Source organism: Helobdella robusta, assembly GCF_000326865.2.
Source record: "Helobdella robusta unplaced genomic scaffold HELROscaffold_108, whole genome shotgun sequence".
In the NCBI taxonomy this organism is placed as follows: Eukaryota; Metazoa; Annelida; class Clitellata; order Rhynchobdellida; family Glossiphoniidae; genus Helobdella; species Helobdella robusta.
The window spans coordinates 214,334-237,674 of NW_008703610.1; the positions used below are offsets into that span (position 1 = coordinate 214,334).

The 23,341-nt window shown below is 34.6% G+C and overlaps 1 protein-coding gene across 1 annotated transcript; it reads right to left on the bottom strand.

Moving 5' to 3' along the window:
- Window positions 1-760: 760 nt before the first annotated feature.
- On the bottom strand, window positions 761-22,971 carry HELRODRAFT_183471 (hypothetical protein; the record flags this gene model as incomplete). The annotated part of the gene is made up of 40 exons (XM_009012503.1): window positions 761-803; window positions 1,169-1,304; window positions 1,774-1,906; window positions 2,200-2,289; window positions 2,966-3,147; window positions 3,462-3,531; window positions 3,854-3,988; window positions 4,517-5,483; window positions 5,825-5,976; window positions 6,207-6,401; window positions 6,711-6,825; window positions 7,146-7,255; window positions 7,621-7,679; window positions 7,836-7,920; window positions 8,232-8,293; window positions 9,065-9,237; window positions 9,600-9,675; window positions 10,322-10,465; window positions 10,712-10,785; window positions 13,899-14,113; window positions 14,393-14,629; window positions 14,811-14,864; window positions 14,988-15,127; window positions 15,448-15,601; window positions 16,312-16,488; window positions 16,655-16,846; window positions 17,135-17,634; window positions 18,131-18,212; window positions 18,994-19,093; window positions 19,343-19,425; window positions 19,708-19,896; window positions 20,088-20,169; window positions 20,310-20,476; window positions 20,658-20,851; window positions 21,040-21,173; window positions 21,372-21,436; window positions 21,580-21,740; window positions 22,047-22,172; window positions 22,436-22,500; window positions 22,763-22,971. The coding sequence occupies 40 exons, from the start codon at window positions 22,969-22,971 to the stop codon at window positions 761-763; spliced, it is 6,327 nt and encodes a 2,108-aa protein (XP_009010751.1).
- Between the last annotated feature and the right edge of the window lie 370 nt (window positions 22,972-23,341).

Below are 23,341 nucleotides of genomic sequence, written 5' to 3' on the forward strand. Positions count from 1 at the left end.
CAAATTGATGATAAGCAAGAAAATATCACACACACACAATTCAAATACACACACACACCACACACACAAACATACATGCAAATGTTGTATTAACAAATGTACTATATAAATTATAACTAGACATATTTTAACAACATCCACAAGCTAATGATTAATTGTTAACATTAATTTTATTTTGAAAAAAAACTTATAAGGCTTTTACAATTGTAGTTGTTATTTGATTTTATAGCGTTTTATATTACATAACATTTTCATATACGTTAGAGTTAGAGAGTTAATCTTAATAAAATCCACAAACAATGATTATTAATTGTTAACAATTTTATTTTATCATGGGGAACTCCTCAAACATTTATAGTTACATTACTTTTTCTCATTTGTTAGATTTAGCTTAATAAATTCTATACAAACAAATCGCTTGTTGTTAATACTTTTATTTTATTTAAAAAAAAGATAAATAATACATTTATAAGAAAAGTGTAATTATATATAGAGTGAGAGACAAAGAGAAAAGGAGAGAAAAAGAAAAAAGAAATAGAAAGAGCGAGAAGAGAGAGAGAGAGAGAGAGAGAGAGAGAGAGAGAGAGAGAGAGAGAGAAAGAAACACCACCCAATACACCACACAGTCAAAAATTGCCCAATAATACATGCATATATAATTGTTGTTATTGTTCTTATTAATCATAAAAATAATTATAATAATTATTTATGAATATTATTATTATTTAGAATTATTATTATTATTATTATGACGTCATCATCATTTCTTCTCGTAGTTTACAAGGCGCAGGCCAACCAGGTACCTAAAGAATGAGAAAAATTTTTTTTGGGTCGAGGTTTCAAGTCCAGTAAAATTGCTATAATAATAATAATGACAACCACCAATACACCACCATCATCATCATCATTATAACAACAGCATCATCATCAGAACAAAATCATCATCATAAACAAACATCACCATCATTACCATGATAAGCATCATCACCATTAAAAACCAACCACCATCATCGTCATCATCACAGCCACCAGACCGCCATCATCATCATTATAACCTCATCATCATCATCATCGTCGTCATCATAACATCATCATCATAACAACATCACCGTCATCATAATCATAACCACCCCAACAATATCACCACCATCGTCACACTCATACTCACTTATCGTTCTTGATATGTTCGTACAGTCTCTTGAACTGGCTGGCTTGGAAGTGACAGAAGCAATAGATCAGTGAGCAGGCGAATAGGAAGGGGTATATGCGACGTTCCACAATGTGGCGGGTTTCCATGTCTTTAACTTGGATGGAGATCAAAATTAATGTTTATTCATCTACTTGTCTGTCTTATTCACTTTCTCATTCATTCATCCATTCATTCACCCATTAATTCATTCACTTACTAATTCACTCAGTTTATCCATTAATTCATCGAATATAGAAACAAATAGATAAGGAAGAGTAATTAAGAACACCAGTATAATATAAATCGACCAGCATTCACTCACTCATTCATTCGTTCGTTCGTTCATTCATTCATTCACTCATTCATTCGTTCGTTCGTTCATTCATTCATTCATTCATTCATTCATTCATTCATTCATTCATTCATGCATTCATTCACTAATTCTCTCTTCTAACTCACCGATAATAGGAACCTTACTCTGTTGAGCAAACAGATATGGAAGAGTAATTAAACGAACCAACCTTCGCTCATCAATGCCTTCAATCATTCATCCACTGATTCACTCAGTCCATCCAATAACTCACCGAAGATAGGAACAATACTCTGGGCAAAGAGATATGGAAGCGTGATTAGGAGGCCGAGGAGAATGTAAATCGGACAGCAGATCTTGCGCACCACCAACATGACGTTTATGTTTCTAAAACCTTGGGCGTATACCTGATGATGATGACGACGACGACGATGATGATGATGATGAAAGAGGTGATGATGATGATGGCGATGATGATGGCGATGATGATGATGATGATGAAAGAGATGATGATGACGATAACGATGATGAGGATAGCGACGATGATGAAGATGAAAGCAACAATAATTATAACTAAGCTGACGGCAGTGACGATAATAATGAAGATGACGATGGTGATGATGGCGATTGATGACCATCAATCGCCATCATCATCATCATCATCACCATTCACAACCAACATCGTCATCATCATCATCACCTGTTCTAAAACGTTCCTGAATTCCCAGTTCGGCCCCATCAGGGCGAATGCTGCCAATGTCTTCACTTGCACAACTCCGACTGCCCAGTTCTGTGGAGGAGTGCATGGAGGAATGAATGGATGGATGGATGAATGAATGAATGAGTGAATGAATGAATAAATGAATGGATGAGAAACTGGCCAACCAACCAACCAAACAACCAACCAACCAGCCAGCCAACCAACCAACCAACCAACTTGTCAATCAACCAGCCAGCCAACCGACCTGACACGGAAAAAACAAAGGTGATTGGTCTAGAGGAACTTTAAATGGTGTCATAAAGACCAGGTCAAACAAAACGCCAAACAACAGCGGTATGAAGCCCGCCAGTATTGCACTGACAAAAACCACTTTCAATATCTGAAAATTTAAATTGAATTACCTAATGATTGATTGGTTCATTAGTTTTATGATTGATCGATTGATTGGTTGGTCTGTTGGTTGGTTTATTGGAAGATAGGTTGAATGGTTGGCCGATTGGTTAACTGGTTAATTGGTTAATTTAATTGGTGAATTGATCGATTGAAAAATTAGAATTATCCGAAATAATGTTCAATCGATCAATTAACTGGTTGGCTAATTAACAAGCTAAATAAATAATTTGCTAGTTAATTGATTGATTGATTAGTTAATTAAATGAATGAATGAACGAACGAATAAATGAATGAATAAATAAACGAGTTAAAACACCCCAAATTCCCACCCCAAAAACTATCCCAAACTTACGACAACAATCCACTCCAAAATCTTCCGCACCATAAATTTGGTCCCTTGGGGCACCCACTTGAAGACTACCCCGCCAACCCTTAGGGCCAGCCAGCAAACGTAGAGACCCAAGGCTGCCGTGTAGAGTTCGTGAATTCGACTGTCACCCATCCAAAATGACATCAGCCGTCTGCCTATGTACACTTTTGTACGTTTTGGTATGTACGTTTTGGTTGTACGTGTGTGTATGCCTGTCTTTGTATGTATGTGTGTGTATGTTTTTGTATGTGTATGTATGTATGTATGTACGTATGTATCTATGTATGTACGTACGTATGTATGTATGTTTCTATGTATGTTTCTATGCATGTATGTATGATGCATATATGTATGTTTTTGTATGCTTTTTTTTGTAAGTTTGAATACTTATGTACACTAGTATGTTTTACAACTCACATAATATGCAAATTATCATCTATATTATGCATAATTAACTAGTTAAGTGCGACGAAATAACCTGGAACTACGAAGGAGATCAAACTGGTTATGAACAAAGTTAGGCACATGAGAGTAACCAATACGATCAGCTGTCAATCAAAATGTAGGGATGTGCTTGTGTTGTGTATGAATGTATGTATATGTGTAAGTTAGTATCTATATTTATGTGTTTATATCTAAATGCGTGTGTGTGTGCGTGTGTGTGTGTGTGTGTGTGTGTGTGTGGTGTGAATTAATTAACCAGTCAATCAACAAATCAATGAATCAATCAACCAACAAGTCTTTCAACAAATCAATCAACAAACAAATTTTTCAACCACTCAATCAATTAACCAATCAAAAGCCATCCAATCAAAAGCCAATCAATCAACCAACCAATCAAAAGCCAATCAATCAACCATTCAATCAAACCTTGATCGAGAAGTACGTGGGTGTATTGTAGGGCTGGAATCCTAACGCTCCAGCTACATTCATCATTGCTTGGTGCCTTTCACCAAGTCCCATTGGAGCCACAAATTGTAGTAGCGGTAGCTGTGGTAGCTGTGGCTGTTGTGGTTGTTGTTGTTGCTGCTGCTGTGGTTGATGTTGTCGTTGTGGCTGCTGTGGTTGATGTTGCTGTTGCTGCAGTAGTGGTTGGTGTTGTCGTTGTGGTTGTTCTGGTTGATTTTGTTGTTGTTGTAGTAGCTGCGATTGTTGTGGTTGCTGTTGTTGTTGTCCTAATGACATTGGTTCCGACTGAGATTGTTGCTGAGATTGTTGGTTAGTCTGACGTGTTGACGTTGTTCCAGTTGTTGTTGTCGTCGTCATTGTGGTTGCACTAGTTAGAGATTCAGGCAGTAGATGGCTTTGTTGTTGTTGCTGTTGCTGCTGCGACGAATTTAGCGGCTGTTGGAGCGGCGACAAATTTTCTTGTGGCAGTAGTAGTAATTGATGTCTTTTTGATCGTTGTTGTCGTTGCAAATTAGCTGATGTTATTTTTTGTCCTCGTTTTTTTATACCACTACCATCATCATCATCATCATCATTATCATCATCATCATCATCATCATCATCATCATCATTATAATTAACAACGTCACTAGCAGCATTACCAGAATTAGCGTCAGAAGTAGATGATGTTTTCTCTGCATTACCTTTACCACCATTGTCGTTATCATCATTATTAACATCTTCAACTCCATAAAGCAATCTTTCTAGCAGGTTGTAATCGGCGATATTTGACTTATCAACAATGGCCTCGAAGTTAGTTTTAGAAACCTTCTGAGAATCTGAAATGGTCTGACCGAGATTTTCATCGGCCAATCGGAATTCAGCTACCGCTACGTGGTCAACACTGCTGTCCAATGGGATTTCGTTATTCGTAGATCTAGTGGATTCTGACGCGTCTGGTTGGTTAGATTCTACGGGTATTTGACCTTTAACCCCGGGTTCATCGCGACGTAGATTATTATCAGTTGTAAGATTCAAATCCGATTTTGTTTTATGACTCTTGCTAACTTTTTTAACTTCCTTTGTGCCTTCGGCAATAGTTTCACTAACTTCAAAATCAGAAGGGTTGGATTTCAAATTTTGGTTCGTTGCCAATTTAGCTTCAGTTTGATCAAATTTTTCTTGTATAGTTGCTTGCGTTTCCACGAAATGTTCGCCAATTAAAAGACCAGTTGGAACGCCAGTCTTCATCTTCGTCTGATCGACTTCCATTTCCGGGTGACCTAATTTTTCATTTTCATCCTCCTCCAACTTTTTCTCATCCACTTCTGCTCTCGGTTGCTGGCCTACATTGTTATCTTTGCTATCAACATCGGCATTAGTTTCATTTTTGTTTGCGGTTTCAGTTTTGTTGGCAGTTTCAGTATCGTTTTTGAGCGGGACATCCCCGAGAAGGTAGGACCTGATGTCTAGGAGGTAGGAGACGGCCAGACACCAACCGCGGACCAAGGTCTTGATCCAGTTTCTGATGTGACCCTGTTCGAGTAAGGCGGGTAGGATGACTTGTAGGAGGAGGAGTTCCAGGGAGAGTTCGCTCATCACAGTTTCTGGACTGTTTGTTTGTGTTTGTATGTGTAAGTGCGTTTGTTTGTTTGTGTGTGCGTGTGTGTGTGTGTGTGTTTGTGCGTGCTTCAACGTGCTCATATCTTTGATATGAATTAATTCATCGTTATTACCATCATTTAAACTTTTAAAACGCTAGAATCGTAGGAATAATTTTCTGAATAAACCAAACGGACTTTATCACCGTCATCACCAATATCCTCATCAAACTCATCATGATAAAATCATAATCGCCATGATCATCACCACCAGCAGCAGCACCACCACCACAACCACCACCACAATCATCATCATCATCGTCACATCGTCATCATCATCATCACAACCGACCTGGACATTGAAACTTGAAAGGGTAGAAAGGTGGGCAGAACCTTCTGGATGAAGAAAACGGGCAGCTTCAACATGACGAGAACGATCGTTCCGAAGACGACTAGAGAGGCTAAAAATCTCCTGACGTGTCTGTAGACTGGCAGGTTGATCATCTGAGGAGGAAGATACTTCTTAGCTTTTTGTTTGTTCTCGTGTTATACGTTAAGAAAAATATAATCACCCAATCAACTCATTCAGCCAACCAACCAACCAATCAATCAAACCAGCCAGCCAACCAATCACCCAACCAACCAATTAATCAATCAATCAGCCAACAAATCAATCAAGCCAACCAATCAACCAGCCAACCAATCATCCAAACCCACCAACTAACTTCCTGAACAGGATTAAAATCCGGATCGTTTAGATTCCTAAGGAACCAGAGAACTCCAGGTCTCAACACCTCTCTTAACAGCAAGATAAATGACGCGAAGTAAAAAATGTAGACCATGCCGACGAGCCAGTGCAGAAAGGACGATGAAGTTGGTGACGATTTGAAGTTGCCTAACCTCTCTTTCATCGTCATGTCGAACATGCTCTGGTAGTAGTGGCGGGTGGTGGTGACGCGTGTGTTGTCGTCGCGATTAATTGGAACGATCGTGACGTCATCGCGATCACGTGATTTCACGATCACTCGTGACGTCATAATGACGTGTTGGGGTGGGTGAGGTATTGTGACGTTGAAATGATGCAAAAAAACAACGTATAAACAAAACGGCAGATAAGAAACAAATAAACAAACAAACAAACAAACAAAGAAAATTAAAACAAAGATCGGAGAGCAAAGAAGCGAAACAAAGAACGAATAAACACGCCAAAGAACCGACAAACAAAGAAAAAAACAGACCAAAGAACAGATATCCAGCCACCATCCGCAAATCAACGGAAAGATGCTAATCTCCATGACCACGAGCAATGAAACTTTCACGACGATGTAACATACGCCTGTCAACTTTTTTATCCTGGCGGGAAAAAAAAATCCTCCTCCTCATCATTATCACCATCACAACCGCCGCCACCATCATCATCATCATCGTCATCACAACCACCACCATCATCATCGTCATCACAACCGCCGCCATCATCATCGTCATCACAACCACCACTATCGTCATCATCATCGTCATCACAACCACCACTATCGTCATCATCATCATCGTCATCACAACCACCACTATCGTCATCATCATCGTCATCACTACCACCACCATCATCATCATTACCATCGCCACAATATCACCATCACAATCCCCACAACTTCATCGCCATCATCAAGACCGACCTCTTAAATTTTAAAACTCCAGACAAGTAGTTAAAGGTCGACAGTATAAGACCCGTCACTAAATAGCCAAGCAACGCTGATAACAAACCATCAAACCTGGTAGCTACGAACTTCAATCAATCAATCAATTAATTATAACTAATTATAGTTAATTGATCATAATAAATTATAGTCGATTAATTATGATTAACAATAACTATAATTGTAATAAATAATAGCAGTAATTAATAATGGGAATGAGATCCGACAACCATCCGCTACTAGCTCTGAACTAAACAACCAAATAACAACAACAACAACAATAATAATAATAATAATAATAATAATAATAATAATAATAATAATAATAATAATAATATTAATAATAATAATGATAATAATGATAATAATAATAATATTAATATTAATAATATTAATAATAATAACAACAATAATAATAATAACAATAGTAACAACAATAACAACAATAACTCACATAATTCTTTATGTCGAAAAAAGTGATAATGCAATTACCAATGTGGAAAGGACAAAAAGCTGTTTTGTTGGTGGGGGTGGGGGGAAATCATCATCATCGTCATCATCATCATCATCATCCTCATCATCATCATCACTATTATTATCATCATCGTCGTCGTCATCATCATCATCACCATCACCATCGTCGTCGTCGTCTTCATCGTTGACACTAACCAAATAGCAATATGAATAGAGTGTTGAGTGAAATAACCCAGAATACGTGCTCCAGAAATTGTAGTGAACCGTCTAAACCTAATAACTGGATAAATTTAAGTGGGCGAACAAATGAATGAATGAATGAGTGAATGAATGAATGAAAAATAAATATATCATCCATCCATCTATTCATTCCTTCATTCATTCATTTGTTCGTCCATTAATGCATTCAATTTAACCGTTCATTTTATTAACCATCTATTGGTTTGTTTATTCGTTCGTTCCTTCAATCATTCGTTCAGGCAGACCTACAACCCTTCATTCATGCATACATGCATTCATTCATTCATTCATTCATTCATTCATTCATTCATTCATTCATTCATTCATTCATTCATTCATTCATTCACTCACTCTTTCCCATGTTAGCTCTTCAGCAGCTCTATCCCATTCCAGCGGATTCCAATTATTTTCTTCTGGTAATGATAGTGATGCCGATGATGACGACGACGACGATGATGACGACGATGATGGTGATGATGACCGACAAAAAATTAAACAAAAATATTCTTTCATCATAATAATAACCTTCTCAAAAAAAAATTGATCAATCATATACCATTTCTAGCATTATTATCGCCGTTGTTTCTTTGCTGCTGTGGCTGCAGTGGCTGTTGTGGTTGTTGTCCTTGATTTGCGTTTGGCTGTAGGTTTAGTGTAAATAAATAAATTTAAAGAGAGAATAAATTAGCACTGGTGTTTTATTAAATACACTCCCTTGGTGAATACAATTTAATTCTGTTATAAATTAAACGAACAGCAAAAACAACGAGAACAACTTTAACAATAGGCAGAGTGACAGCGTAATGGTTAGAAGCGCTTGTTCCTGGCGTTGCAGTGACTGAGTTTGAACGCAAACAGATCTCCAGACACCTACTTACCTACCTACCTACCTACGGCATGCATGCCATGTTTATCATTCCTCATTTTCACTTCTATTTATATAATCTGTGTCTCTTTTTTGTTATATACCTCTGAAAAAGTGCGACTACGTTAAAGAGAATGACCTCTTTGAACTTTTTAACCTTTTAACAATAACAATAATAGCAACAACATTACTATAAACAACGACAACAACAACAACAAAACCACCTCAACATTAGCAGCAGCCTCTCTTTCATCATCATCATCATCATTCTCCCCATCATCCCCATCATCATCATCATCATCGTCGTCGTCGTCATCACCATTGGCGGCCATATTGTTGAAATTATTGGGAAAATTCCCTTGGGGAACCCCCGGGACCATATTGTTCGGACCAATCATGATCTGCTCTCTGAGCCAGACGAGGCTTATGAATGTGCACAGAGTACAAGTCATTATGAAACAACCTCTGAAACAGTCTGAAATTATGTTCTCCCTGGATGAATGAGTGAAGGAAAGAGTGAATGTGTGGATCAGTGAATTAATGAGTGAATGAGCGAGAGAATGAATGAATGAATGAATGAATAAATGCATAAATGATGAATGAATTAATGCGCGTCATTATGAAAAAACCCGTGAAAAGGAGAATGAGAGAATAAAATACAAATAATAGAAAAAAAGAACGAACGAAAGAAGAATGAATGAATAAATGAACGAACGAACGAATGAATAAATGAATGAAAGTGTGACTGAAAGTACGAACGACGAATGAATGAATGAATGAAGAAATGAACGGTCAATTGAAGGACTGGACGAACGAGAGAACGACGAAATAAAAGAATGAAATTAAAAACTAACGTCGACACAAAATCGAGCGGTAGTGAGAGTAACGAACCGACAGAACTAGTAGTAAAAAGACACCTATATATCCTACCTGTGTATAATATTAAGAATAATAATAAGAAGAATAATTAATCATAATTAAAAAAATTATTTTTACTAAATTATTTATAAAAAAAAATAAAAGATATAGATAATAAATAGAAAAAACGCTATCATACCTACATTCACTTCATTTCATTCAATGAACTCAATTAGTTAATTATACATATTAATTGACACATTTATACAAATTATCATAATTAACTATAATTAATCATAATTCATCGTTATAATTCACAAAGACGTTTCACACAAGTCTTCATAATTCGCCACAAATATTCCATAAAAGATTAAATCAATCCAGCATGAATTCTTATAACTTTAAAAGGTAAAATTATAAAATTTCTTATTACTCTTAATTATAATCAATCACATGTAACCATAATTCACCACAATTCATCATATTTTAACCATAACACTTCTCAATCATCACAATTTATCAAAATTAGTCACAGTATTTCCCATTAAAAATCAAAATAATTGATAAAAGTGTACAAAAATTCACCATAATTCTTCACAATTCATTACAATTTACCAGAATTATTACAATTCATTACAATTTACGATAATTATCCACAAATAACCATAGTTTACCATAATTAATCATAATCATTCATTTTTAAATTGACACTACTAACAAGCTGCTAAAGGTACCACCCCAAGCCAAGCAATAGCCACCAATGTATAATGGAGCCAATACCTCAGGGCCCGCCCTACACTTCTGAATAATCCGCCTAAAATATCCTTAATAGGCAGACGTTTTGGCATGTCTGGGGCATATACTGAAAGAAACCATTTTTAATATTGTTATTATTATTATTATTATTGTCACCATCATCATCGTCGTCAACATCAATACCATAATCTCATTCTTTCAATTATCATCACCACCGTCACTACTACCATCACTGCCACCATCATCTTCACTAGTATCATAAATTATGATAATTATCATCGTAATTTAGAATAATTATTATCGTAATTATGAATAATTATTAACGTAATTATTAACAATTATTATGAAAAACCTGGAGTAAACAGATATTTGTGTCTGCATAGCTCGCAGTACTCTTTCTTGCTATAGTTCAACCACTGAACTAAGCTAAGGAGGAAAAATTTGAAAAGAAATTTTAATAATTATTTCGACAAAATTAATGATGAAAAAATATGAATAATAAGAAAACAATTAAAATAATAAAAACAATTATGAACCAATTTTAATTATTTTATAAATATTACCAATCTTGGTGGATAAATTTGATGCTGCCTGTACATAGGCATGGATGGAATAAAGGCTTCTCAATGGAACCCTCCAATCGACATACTCTACATACATCTAAGCATAATTAAACAAATTTATATTATAATTTTTATGCTATAATTTTTATAATTATATTTATTATTAATATTATTCGGTGATTCTTGTATACTCCACTTATTAAAATCTATAATTTTAATTTTAACATTGAAAATGTAGATGGTATATCTGGCAATGGTTAAGATAAATGGCCTGGGTTTTGATTATAGCAGTAGGTATGTTTTGCACAGTGACTATCTGTGACCAGGTTCAAATGCAAAATTAACTCCCAACTTACACCAGTATTCATGCAAGCAATGCCCATTTTCATGAGTATCTTTCAACATATTTTAACATACTAGCTAACTGTGTCTGTGTTGTTTATTTAACTTAACCTTCCAAGAATTAATTATTATCATAAAGGATAAAACTAAAAACAAGACTGATCAACTAGTTATTTAATATCTTAATTAGTGTGTTAACTATAGTTAGATAAAATTTTATTTCTAATCAACCTTAATTTTACTAAAATTACACGGTTAGACGTTACTTTTGAGTTTATTTTTGGTCTGCTTAGCTTACATACTTAGCTCTTGGCAGCTTATTTTAAAAATTTTAACATAACTTTTTTAAATTTGGGCTTTAGATTTTTAATTAGTTAATCAGAAAAATTAAAATTAGTCCGATAATATTTAGTATTAAAAGTAAAATAAAACAAAAATAAAATATCGGCCTGTGAAATTGAATATAAGATAGAAAAAAGTTTAAATATTGCGAAAAATCATTTGTTTACAACCGTGCTTGTCGTCCATTTTGTTTTTTAAAAAAACTTCAAATAACCAATAAAATTTCTAACATTTTTTTCTTAATCCACTTTTAAACTTTTTTTAATCTCCGTCCACACTTCAGTCCCAGACGAACAAACCAACAGGGCCCAAGCTTATGGACAAAGACAATAAATCAAAATTTTATTCGGTCTATAATACAGATAAATATATTTAAAATTTGAAAATGGCGAAAAAAGATTAGCAATTAATTACTAATATCTCCCAAAAAAAGGTTAAGAAAAATCGAGTCATGGCGAAATATATATATACATATATATATGTATGTATGTATTTACATACATACAAAAGCATGCAAACACACATAAAAATTGATTAAAATAGACAAAAACTTGATACAAACGTCATTATCATCCATAACTAAAAAATTGATTAATAATTAAAAATTACTCATTATTATTAATCATTCAATTGATAATTTGATTAGTTAACTGTTTAAAAAATAAAGTTACTTTTTGAACCATAATAATGCCAAGTCGAATTATAATTATAGATGAAAATAATTGATGTTATAATTATTATTAAATAAAAAAAGACACTTATGCTATAAAATTATATAAATTTATTAATAAGAATCAAGAATGAAATGCAAATACATAAAAACACACATTCACACACAAATACACACACACAACCATATTTAGATAGATTGTATAAATAATTATATATATATAAAAATAATTATATATATATATATATATATATATATATATATATATATATATATATATATATACACATATATATACTTCCATTGCATGCATTTAAAAACATAATGATTTTATATATACATATAGATGAATTCATGATTAAATTCGACAAAACTTAATATATATATACATACACATGTATAGTTACATACACATAAATAGAGATACATACACGCACACACACACACGCACACAGAAAGATAGATAGATAGATAGATAGATAGATAGATAGAGAGAGAGAGAGAGAGAGAGAGTGGAGTGTAGTCATTCACAGATCGGTATTTACAAAAATCACTTGATTATTCTTGAAGTGTAATTGTAGTTTTTCTATACTCTTGCCGGCCATAAAACCTACACAACGAAAGTTAGACTCACAATTTATAAATATTATTCACCCATTAGATATAGATAATATATAGAGATAGAGAGAGAAAAAAAGAGAGAGAATCATTTCTAAACAAATATAGCATCATATATTTAGAACTTTTTCCAAGAAATATAACCACCTCCTCACATTATTGTAGCAAGATATTTAAATACAGTAAACCGAATCAACCGTAAAAATGTAATATTAACGTATGTTACGATATTTTTGCACGTATAAAGCCTCATGTAGATAGTCAACACAACCGTATCTGGAAATTTGGAAATAGCTTCTTGGAAACACGTGCAGAATGTAAAACTCGCTGGCTACTAAACGAAAGATAGCAGTGGCAACTAGATTATTAATGAACAAAATCTGTACGCTAACTATACTCAAATAATTGAATACAAATCGATCATTTATAACATAAATAAATAAAATACATATAAATTATTAAATAGAACGTCTTAACGGATGAAAATAATTGAACGGGTAGGTATAGAGTAACTTTGGATAATTTCAGTGAAATTAATTGTCAACAGCAACAGACTAATTTAGAAAATTAGGCAAAAAATTAATAAATTAAATAAATTTTTGGATACTACAACTACCGAGAAGAAAGATGTGATAGATAGATAGACTAGTGAAGATGTAGGTATAGTAAGTCATATAGCATAGCATTATAAACGTACGGAGATATTTCCAAAACGTAATCTTGAAGGAACGTCAACTGGCATCATATTTATTGGAATATAAGCTAACCTGTGCAATCACTCAATGATTAATCCCAAAACCAATCAACAATCCAATCATCTGCTGGCTTATTAATCTACGAGTTAATCAACCAGCCACTCAGATTTCAATCAACCAGCCAGCCAACCAACCAACCAACCAACCAACCAGCCAACCAACCAACCAATCAATCAACCAATCAATCAATTATTAGGCCCATTACGAGAAAGCCTCTCAGTGACGACAGCATGCAGACGCTTCTTGAACCTTGTATCATCGTTACTGTGAGCGCTGTCGTCACAGTCGTTCATATTCATCAGATTTTTGTTTGTGTTTGGAGTTAAGTTGCAGCTGCTGAAGTTGCAGCTGCTGTTAATGTTTGGAGTGTTGCTGCTACTACTGCTACTACTGCTGGTGGTGTTGTTGTTGTTGCTGCTATTGAATGAGCCCTTTTTCAGCATTTTGTTTATCTTGTGCAAATCCTGATTGTGAGGGAGAAGAAATATTTTACAAGGATTAACATATATACGTATAAAGGCGATACGCACACACACACACACACACAGACATTTATATATCCATATAAAATCAGCACATACAAACACCAACATACGCGCACACTGATATAAAAGATACAAATGCATACAAATGCATACAAACAAACAAACATACATACATACATACATACATACATAAATACATACGATCAAACATACAAAAAACTTGAACAGAAAACATACAAAACAAGATACAAATCAGACCTGGGATGGGCTCTTATTGAAACAGTAGAAAAGAGCGCTGCAAGGAGTCAAACTACCACTTGCACCGTTGTTGCCGCTGTTGTCGTTGCTACTGCTGTTGTTGTCGCGGTATCTAGACATGCCTCTGCTACTGTTGTTGTTGATAGGCGAGACATAGATGTTGTTGCAGACGCGTCTGGGAGAGACCATTTGACTGTGCAATGCCGGTAGCGGAGACAGAATGACGTTGCCTGATTTCTGTGCACGTGTGTTAATGTTCATATGTATGTTGGTTTGTTAATGTTCATATGTATGTTGGTTTGTTTGTTTGTTTGCTTGGGTGTTTGTTTGTTTGTTTGTGTGTGTGTTACACTTCACATCAGGATAAATAACAAAATACAATTATAATAAAATAATAATATTTATAAGAGTCTCTCACTCCATCTTTGATGTTGAACTTTATGGCAAATGATTTGACCAGTGCTATGAAAATCTGGCAATATGAAAATATACATTTTAACTCTTAAATCACCCTCCTAATACTCACTTTCTCACTCACTCACTCACCATTACATTCATTCATTTTACTCACTCACTAACTCACTCATTTACTCACAGAGTTATAGAACTTAATCAGATCACCCCTCTCCTCGAATTGAAACGACGTACCAACGCCAGCCACCTTCGTCGGAGTCGGTGGCTGACTTTCTGGCTCCGGCCCAGGTAGGGTACTCGAGGAACGTACCATATTCAGCTCTGGGGGGGGTGTTCAAGTTTGTTTGGTCAAATTTTTATAGTACATTTTTCATAGTTTATGTTTCAGGTGAGTGTGAATTTTAACTTTTAAAAATGCACCATTGAGATGAATTTGTAATTCTATACAGCAGGCACATTCTGGCTAGGATGAATTATAATTTTTCCAAATATTTAGGATCATGCCATAATTGACTTTGGTGAATGGATGGTGAAATATTTAGGATCATACCATAATTGGTTTTGGTGAATGGATGATTTTTAATAAATATATAAATTAATATTAATAATTTAACAAAATATGAAAGAATAAAAACCCTCACCTTGCTTATTCTCCCTCCTCAATCTCCGTTCATCCCTAGCGTCCAGCGCTTTGGCCACCTGACCGGCAGGCTCAAAAAAATTGGAAGATGAAGTTGCTACTGCTGATGCTGCTGTTGGTAAATTGCGATTCTCAAGTAACACACTCCTGTAAACCTGTATACAGATATTTGGTGTATTGTAGGATTAGTATTTTGTATTTGTATGCGTTAGGGGTTATGATTGTAGCATAAGGTGTATCTTTTACAAATCTCTCTTTGACATTTCTCAGATTAGGCTATCAGTACAGGCAACAACATATGAATCAAGGACTCACTCACACACACACACATATATATATATACACACACACACACACACACACAAACATTTGGTAGATGAGGTCCTCTCTTTACATTCAAACCCAAGCAATGCTGCCAGATAACTTGGCCATAATACCATTAGGCCACACCAAAATGATTGAGTAATGTAACCATAGAAAAAAAAATTATCTATACATACGTGACTCTCAGCTTGTGGTTGCTGCCTGTAGCATTTCATGATCTCGTGGAATGAACAGTTATAATCTCTTACCTTCAACCAGTTAATCAATCAAACAATTAATCACAATCTATCAATCAAACAATTAATCAATCAATCAAACAATTAATCATAATCTATCAATCAAACAATTAATCAATCAATCGATCAATCAAACAATTAATCAATCAATCTATCAATCAAACAATTAATCAATCAATCGATCAATCAAACAATTAATCACAATCTATCAATCAACCGACGAATCAGTCAGTCTATCAGTCAAACAAACAAACAAACAAATACATACAAACAAACATACAGAGATACCATACAAACAAACATACCTTACAAATAACATACACACAGCACATGATCAGCTGATCAATATGCCTGTCCATCAGTAGATGTATGTGCTGGACGAACGTGTACTCGAAGCAGGTCCAGATGATATTGCACAGATACTGGTCGATGCCGATGCGATCGCACAGATCCCTCAGTCGCGTACTGGCCAGGTAATAAACCTATTAGTAGCATAATAGGGTGTTGTAAATTATGAAATTAAGACATGATTTTGATGACTATCATTAATGATGATTAGTGATTTAAAAAAAAGATAACACAACCAAAATAGCACAATAACAGTATAAACAATGAAAAATACACACACACACACGCATACACACACACCTTTCTAAAGAACAACGGTATTGATCCTGATTTTTTAGGTTTATTATTATTATTATTGTTGTTGTTGATGACGACGTTTTCGTTGTTGACAGTAGCAAGGGAGGCCATCTTGGTGGGGGGAGCGCTCGGAATGCTGTCGATCTTTTCAACGTTCTTTCTCTTCTGCTTTGGACTGAGGTGTATTATCACACTCTACGAAGAGGTGGAAAAAGTTGACCAATGACGTAATCTTAATCAGACAGCAACACAACTTTAACTTTAATACAGCAGTAACAACAAAATTTTAATTCTGCTAAAAATAAACAAACAAACAAACAACCAACCAAGCAAACAAACAGCTCATATAAAACATGTAAAATACGCAAAAAAGTAAAACAAATGCATATACAAACACTCCACGCCACACACACACACACACACACACACACACACACACACACACACACACACACACACACACAGCCCAATCCCATAACCAACCTTATTGCAACCAGCACCAGCATTACTATTAACATTATTCCTATTACTATCAGCCATAACTGATCTGGTAATTATATTACCAGTTGCAACTGTTGAAGCAGTAGTAGCAGTAGTGGAGGCAGAAGAAGTAGTAAAAACGTTTGCAGCAGTAACAGCCACCAGACTAATAGCATTACCAATACTGTTACCACCGAGTGTAGTAGCAGCCCTTGAAGCAGCCACCTTCCTAGTAGTGATGGTCTTAGTGGGTGAGCGGGTTATAACTATGGGAGTAGTATTAATAAAACCGCTAGAAGCAGTGGTGAGGTTACCATTATTATTTGTAGCAGCAGCAGCAATAGTAGTAGTAGTAGATGATGATGATGACACATTTATAAGAGGTGTTGATAATGATGTCGATGATGACGACGACGATGAAGGCGTAGAGTCGAATAATCTTCTTTTCACTGGAACTGGAGATGTGAAAGCATCGACTATCGGTTGATTGGAGTGCGACCCTGCTAGCGTTGATCGGTGGCGGTGATTAAGATTATGATGTGATGATTAATAATAAGATGGTGGTGATGTTATTACTAATGATTAAGATGGCGACATCAGATATGATTATAACAGTGATTCTGACTGACGTCAGTGATCATTAATACTATTATATCATGATATATCATAATGTATCATAATATTTATTTATTCATCAAATCATATCATAATATATCACAATATTTATTTATTTATTCATCAAATCATATCATGATATATCATAATATTTATTTATTTATTCATCAAATCATATCACAATATATCATATCCACATTTGATACAATGACGGTGAGGATGAGAGTGAAACAAATGAGTGAATGAACAGGTGAGCGAGTGAATGACCCAATGAATGATGAATTAATGAATGAAAGATCAACACAGCCTAGACTGCAGTTATAACCTGTGTTAAAATCATTAAGATGAAATAAACAAATAAATGATCAAAGGTACAAATTGTACCTTGGTTAACTAAATTCAACATAACGGTATATACAGAATTGATAGGGGAATTAAGATTTTGTTGTGGCTGTTGTAGCTGCGGCTGTCGTGTGGCAGTCGACGACGTTTTGGTATTATTATTACTATTACTATTATTATTGTTGTTGTTGTTATTAGTGTTGTTATTGATGTTATGGTTGTTGATGTTCTCAGAACTGAACTGGCTCGGCAACAACACCTATTGATATATGTCGTTATAAGAAGTGGTAGCATCCCAACAACTTATGATATAAAATCTAAACAACAACAGCAACAACCACTACATCATCACCATCAGCAACTATGGAACTCATCATCAACGTCATCGTTACCATAATTATAACAATCATCATCATCATCATCATTATAGAAATCACCATCACTATTATAACAATCATCACCGTCATTATAGAAATCATCACCATCACCATCATTCTTATATCAATCATCATCACCACCATTATTGTTGTTGTTATTATTATTATTATTATACCTCCTCAACAGTTGGAACGGGTCCATATTTCTTCAAGACGTCCCACAGCACAGAATCACTCCTCCACACTTTACTTTCTAGGACTATCTCCTCAATCTACCAAGTGAATGAACGAATGAATAAGTCAGTCAATCAATCAATTAATCAATTAATTAATTAATCAATCAATCAATCAGTCAATCAATTCTCTAACAAATTAGCCAGTCAGCAAACCAGCTAACCAATCAATCAATCAATCAATCAATCAATCAATCAATCAATCAATCAATCAATCAATCAATCAATCAATCAAATCAATCAACCAACCAATCAACCAACCAATCAACCAAACCTTATTCAAGTGCTTAACGACGTCTCTAGAAAATCCCTTCTCAACCCTGTTAACAATCTCAATCACTTTGTAGAAACTGAAAGCCGGAATTTCCAATACATCAATTATCCATGGGAAAATCCTGACAAGATATAAATAGAATTGATATATATATAAAGTTATTTCAACAAATCAAATAACTTATCTAGCAACATAAACCCACAAATACATACATACATACATAAATACATACATACATACACACAACCGAACGCACATACCATACATACATACATACACACAACCGTACACACATACATAAATACACACATACAAACAAACAAACATACAAATATACATACACACATAGACGCACACAAAAAACACATACTTTGGAGAGTTATATGAGAATATGACAATCTCCAGGCATACTGCAAACAAGGATCTGTGTAATTCATCTTGGACTAATATGGTCTGCAAGAAATTTTAAAAATATTTAACCAAAACTACAAGTATCAAAACTACAAGTATACAAACAACAGAAAACATACAAGCCCACAACAAATATACAAGCCCACAACAAACAAACAATCCCACAGCAACAGACAAGCCACTCAAGCATACAAACAATCTACAAAACAAATCAAACTGACAAGAGACATATAACCACCACCAATAGACAAACACACATAGTCAAACAGAGAAACAACCAACCAACCAACCAAACAAACAAACAAACGAACGAGAGAAACGTACAGAAACGACTGTATTAATCTGCTTCTCTAAGAAATTTGGATTTTTAGATTCACTCTGTATTATCTTCTCCAACAACAGGTAATATAAACTCTCAGATAAGTACAGTCTGCTCTTTACTATCGTGTTGTTCATGTTGTTGCTGTCGTCAATGACGTTTTTGTTGTTGCTGTTGTTGTTGGCGTTGTTTGGCTGTCACGAGAAATTTTATTGCTAAGTTAGTTAGGTACTTATGTGGGTGCAAATGTATTTAGGCAATGTAAAAATGATGACATTAACTAATAATAGTATGATTCAACAAAATTGATCAGTCAGTCAATCAATCTATTAGTCAGCCAACCATCCATCAACCAACCAACCAACCAACCAATCATCAGCCAAACCTGTAAAAATTCTCTGCAAAAAATGGCTCCCATATCTCTAATCCTCTTTGTTATAGATGCAGAAGGGTTCTTTGGACAATTTCTATTTTAAAAAATTAATAAAGAAATAAAATAAATAACTGATGAACTTGAGATAAAATAATTAATAATTCTGAAAAAAATATAAGGACATAAATATAAAAAACATGAATCAATTGAAAAGCCCAAAAAACTCAAGCTAACTCAAACAGTCTAGACAGTTCATCTGATGGACCATACTTGCGACTAGAGAGCAGGGCAAGCAGACGACTGACGCTGTGCGTGGCTGTCGAGACGGGGGAAGTGAATCTGTCTTTTTCTCCGAGGTAGCCTCTGTTCGTCAGCGGTGTGGTGGGATGCAACTGTTTCGTCTGTTATTTTGGTGGAAATTCATACAGGGTGAAACATTTTTAACCAGTCAGTCAAATATTCAATTAACCAATCAACAATTGCATTGTATTGTCATCAAATACAATACAATACAACCAGCCAACCAACCAACCAGTCAGCCAGCCAACCAACCTCTAATGATTTAGTCCAATGCTTGTCAACATCAGAGCCGGTACTGGCATTCTCACCGTCACCATTGTTACCATTATTACACTTGACCATCGGCGTCGACGAAGCTAACGAGGTCGATGATGACGACGCATTTGCAGATGAGGATGATGACGATGGCGGCGGTAACTGTGATGATGCTGCAGCTGCTGCTGAAGTAACGTTGCCAGCTTCACTATTGGCAGCTGCTGTTGACGACGGGGATAGCAAAGATCATTTGCGTCATCATCAATGGAGGTTAAATTTATCAGTAGAAACAACAATAATTACAACAGCATCAACAAATACAACAACCTCAACAACAACAACAACAACAACAACAGCAACAGCAACAACAATAACAATAATAAGGGTAGAAAAATTTCCCAAATGTTACCAATAGCACAAGGAGTATTGTTGGCAGGAGTGGGGGTGCCGATTTCAGCTGAAGCATCCGCCCCGAAGAAGACTCGCTCATCAAAATCTCCAATGTTTAAGACGAATTCGTCATATGTGCTATTTATAGATTTACTAGATGGGCGGAGAAAACAAGCCATTTATAGATGTATATAACAACAGTGGATAGGTAGATGGAATAAAATACTATATATAGATTTACTAAGTAGAGATTTACAAAAAAAAAAATTAGTGGATGGGTGGATAGAATGAAATGGATGAATACGGTATATCATGGATGAATAAAAGTGGAATAAATAGATAACTGAATACTTGTTTCTATCAAAATTTTCAAGTTCTAAAACTTTCATGAGATTGTCTGCCTGCCCTATCAGAATCTGGAATACAATTTCACCGTCATCACCATCAATGTTTTCATCATCACCATCAACATTTTCATCATCAGCATAGATTAAACAAACGAAATCAACAACCAAAAACCACACAAAAACGAACGAAAAAAAACCCCGAAACACTCAACCTTTTTCTCAAACAATTTTCTCATGTACTGCTTGAAGAAATGTTCCTTGATACCCTTTGCCTCCTTGTATATACCATCATGATTGTCACAAAGTATTTGTATGATACACGGTGGCTCAGATGGGATTTTGTATTCGCGAAGGCTGTAGTTTCTTGGCAAGCCTGGTCATGTGTACGCGTATGTATGTGTATGTGTGTGTGTGTGTATGTGTATATGTATGCGTGTGTGTACGTGCGAATGCTTGTCAGTGAATGTGCACGTAAAGTGCAAATCCCATGAGATTAAACTTGGAAAAACACTTTTCTACTGAAAAATTCATACCTAAAATCCACAAATAACACTCAAAAAAAAATCATAATAAAAACAAACTGACCATTACTTCATTAATTCACAATAGCAAATAATAATAATAATATTAATAAATAATAAATAAAATAATAAATAACAAAAATACTCTCACTACTAACCAATAAAATTATTGCAAATTAGGTCACGCCTGTTGCTAAGTAGGACGTTGGCAAAGAGCCAATCAAGGCAGCAGAGAAGGAGGTGGTAGCAGTTAACTAGGTCATCACTGATGGTCGAAAAATTCCCTGAAATTAGTGAATTTTTCTTTAAAGTTCAAGAAAAACCTAGTCTGTATTATAATAAGATTTTAAAGATTCAATTGGATAAACGAATTTTAACTTATCTCTTTACTTACTTTTAATACATGATAATGCATGCAATAAATATTTTAATTGTATTTCATTCAACATTTATATGCATACATAGGTAAGTGTGTATGTATTATGTGTACAAGTATGTAGGTGTTATGTGTAGAGGTACGTATGTGCATGTGTACAAACACACTCACCTTTAACTTGTATAAATGTACACCAGCAGAATGTGAACAGTTCATTTACTGTTATAGTGGTTCTCCTGGAAAGAAAGAAATTTGAAAAAAAACATGCATTGGTAATATTAGAAAGAAGACAAGTTGACAAGAGAGAAATATTTCAAATTTCTACAAATCCCATGAGATTAAACTTGGAAAAACACTTTACTACTGAAAAATTCATACCTAAAATTCACAAATAACATTCAAAAACAAAATTTTTCACTTAGAATAATTACAATCACAAACCACCATCACCTTTAAAAAAAGTGACAAAAAAATTATTAAATAAGGTTAGGCACATACTTCTGTTTTCTACCCTTAATAGCTTTTGGAGGATTGTCAGAGGACATTGAATAAGCACTGAGTGGAAATATTGGGCAGGAGAAAATATCCTTAAATATAGGTAGAAATTTATTGAAGACGACAGTTGAGACGGCAAAATTTCTTTCAAGTTTGTTCACTTTGTCTCTAAATTTCTGGGGAAGACTGCCCATGTCCACCCATTTTTTCATCTTTTTAAAGAATTCTATTATACTGTAGTAAGGATGTGTGTGTGAGTGTGTATGTGTGTGTGTTATGTGTTCATGATTGATATTGTCAAAAATATTTCTACTAGAGTATCAAATCTTTGGCTTTCCAACATATGAAAATTATTTTTTTAAATCATATAATTTTCTGATAATCTGACATAAATTCAGTACAATCATTTTATAATTTAAATAAACTTATGGAACAAACAAGGATTAAAATGTAAAATTTTAAAATACCGTTTAATACATATAACACTAAACTGTATGTGCAATCAAAAAACTCCAAAAAAAGTTTAATACCGAACTATATCAGCAATTTAAAAATTCAATAAAAAAAACTACAATACCAAAT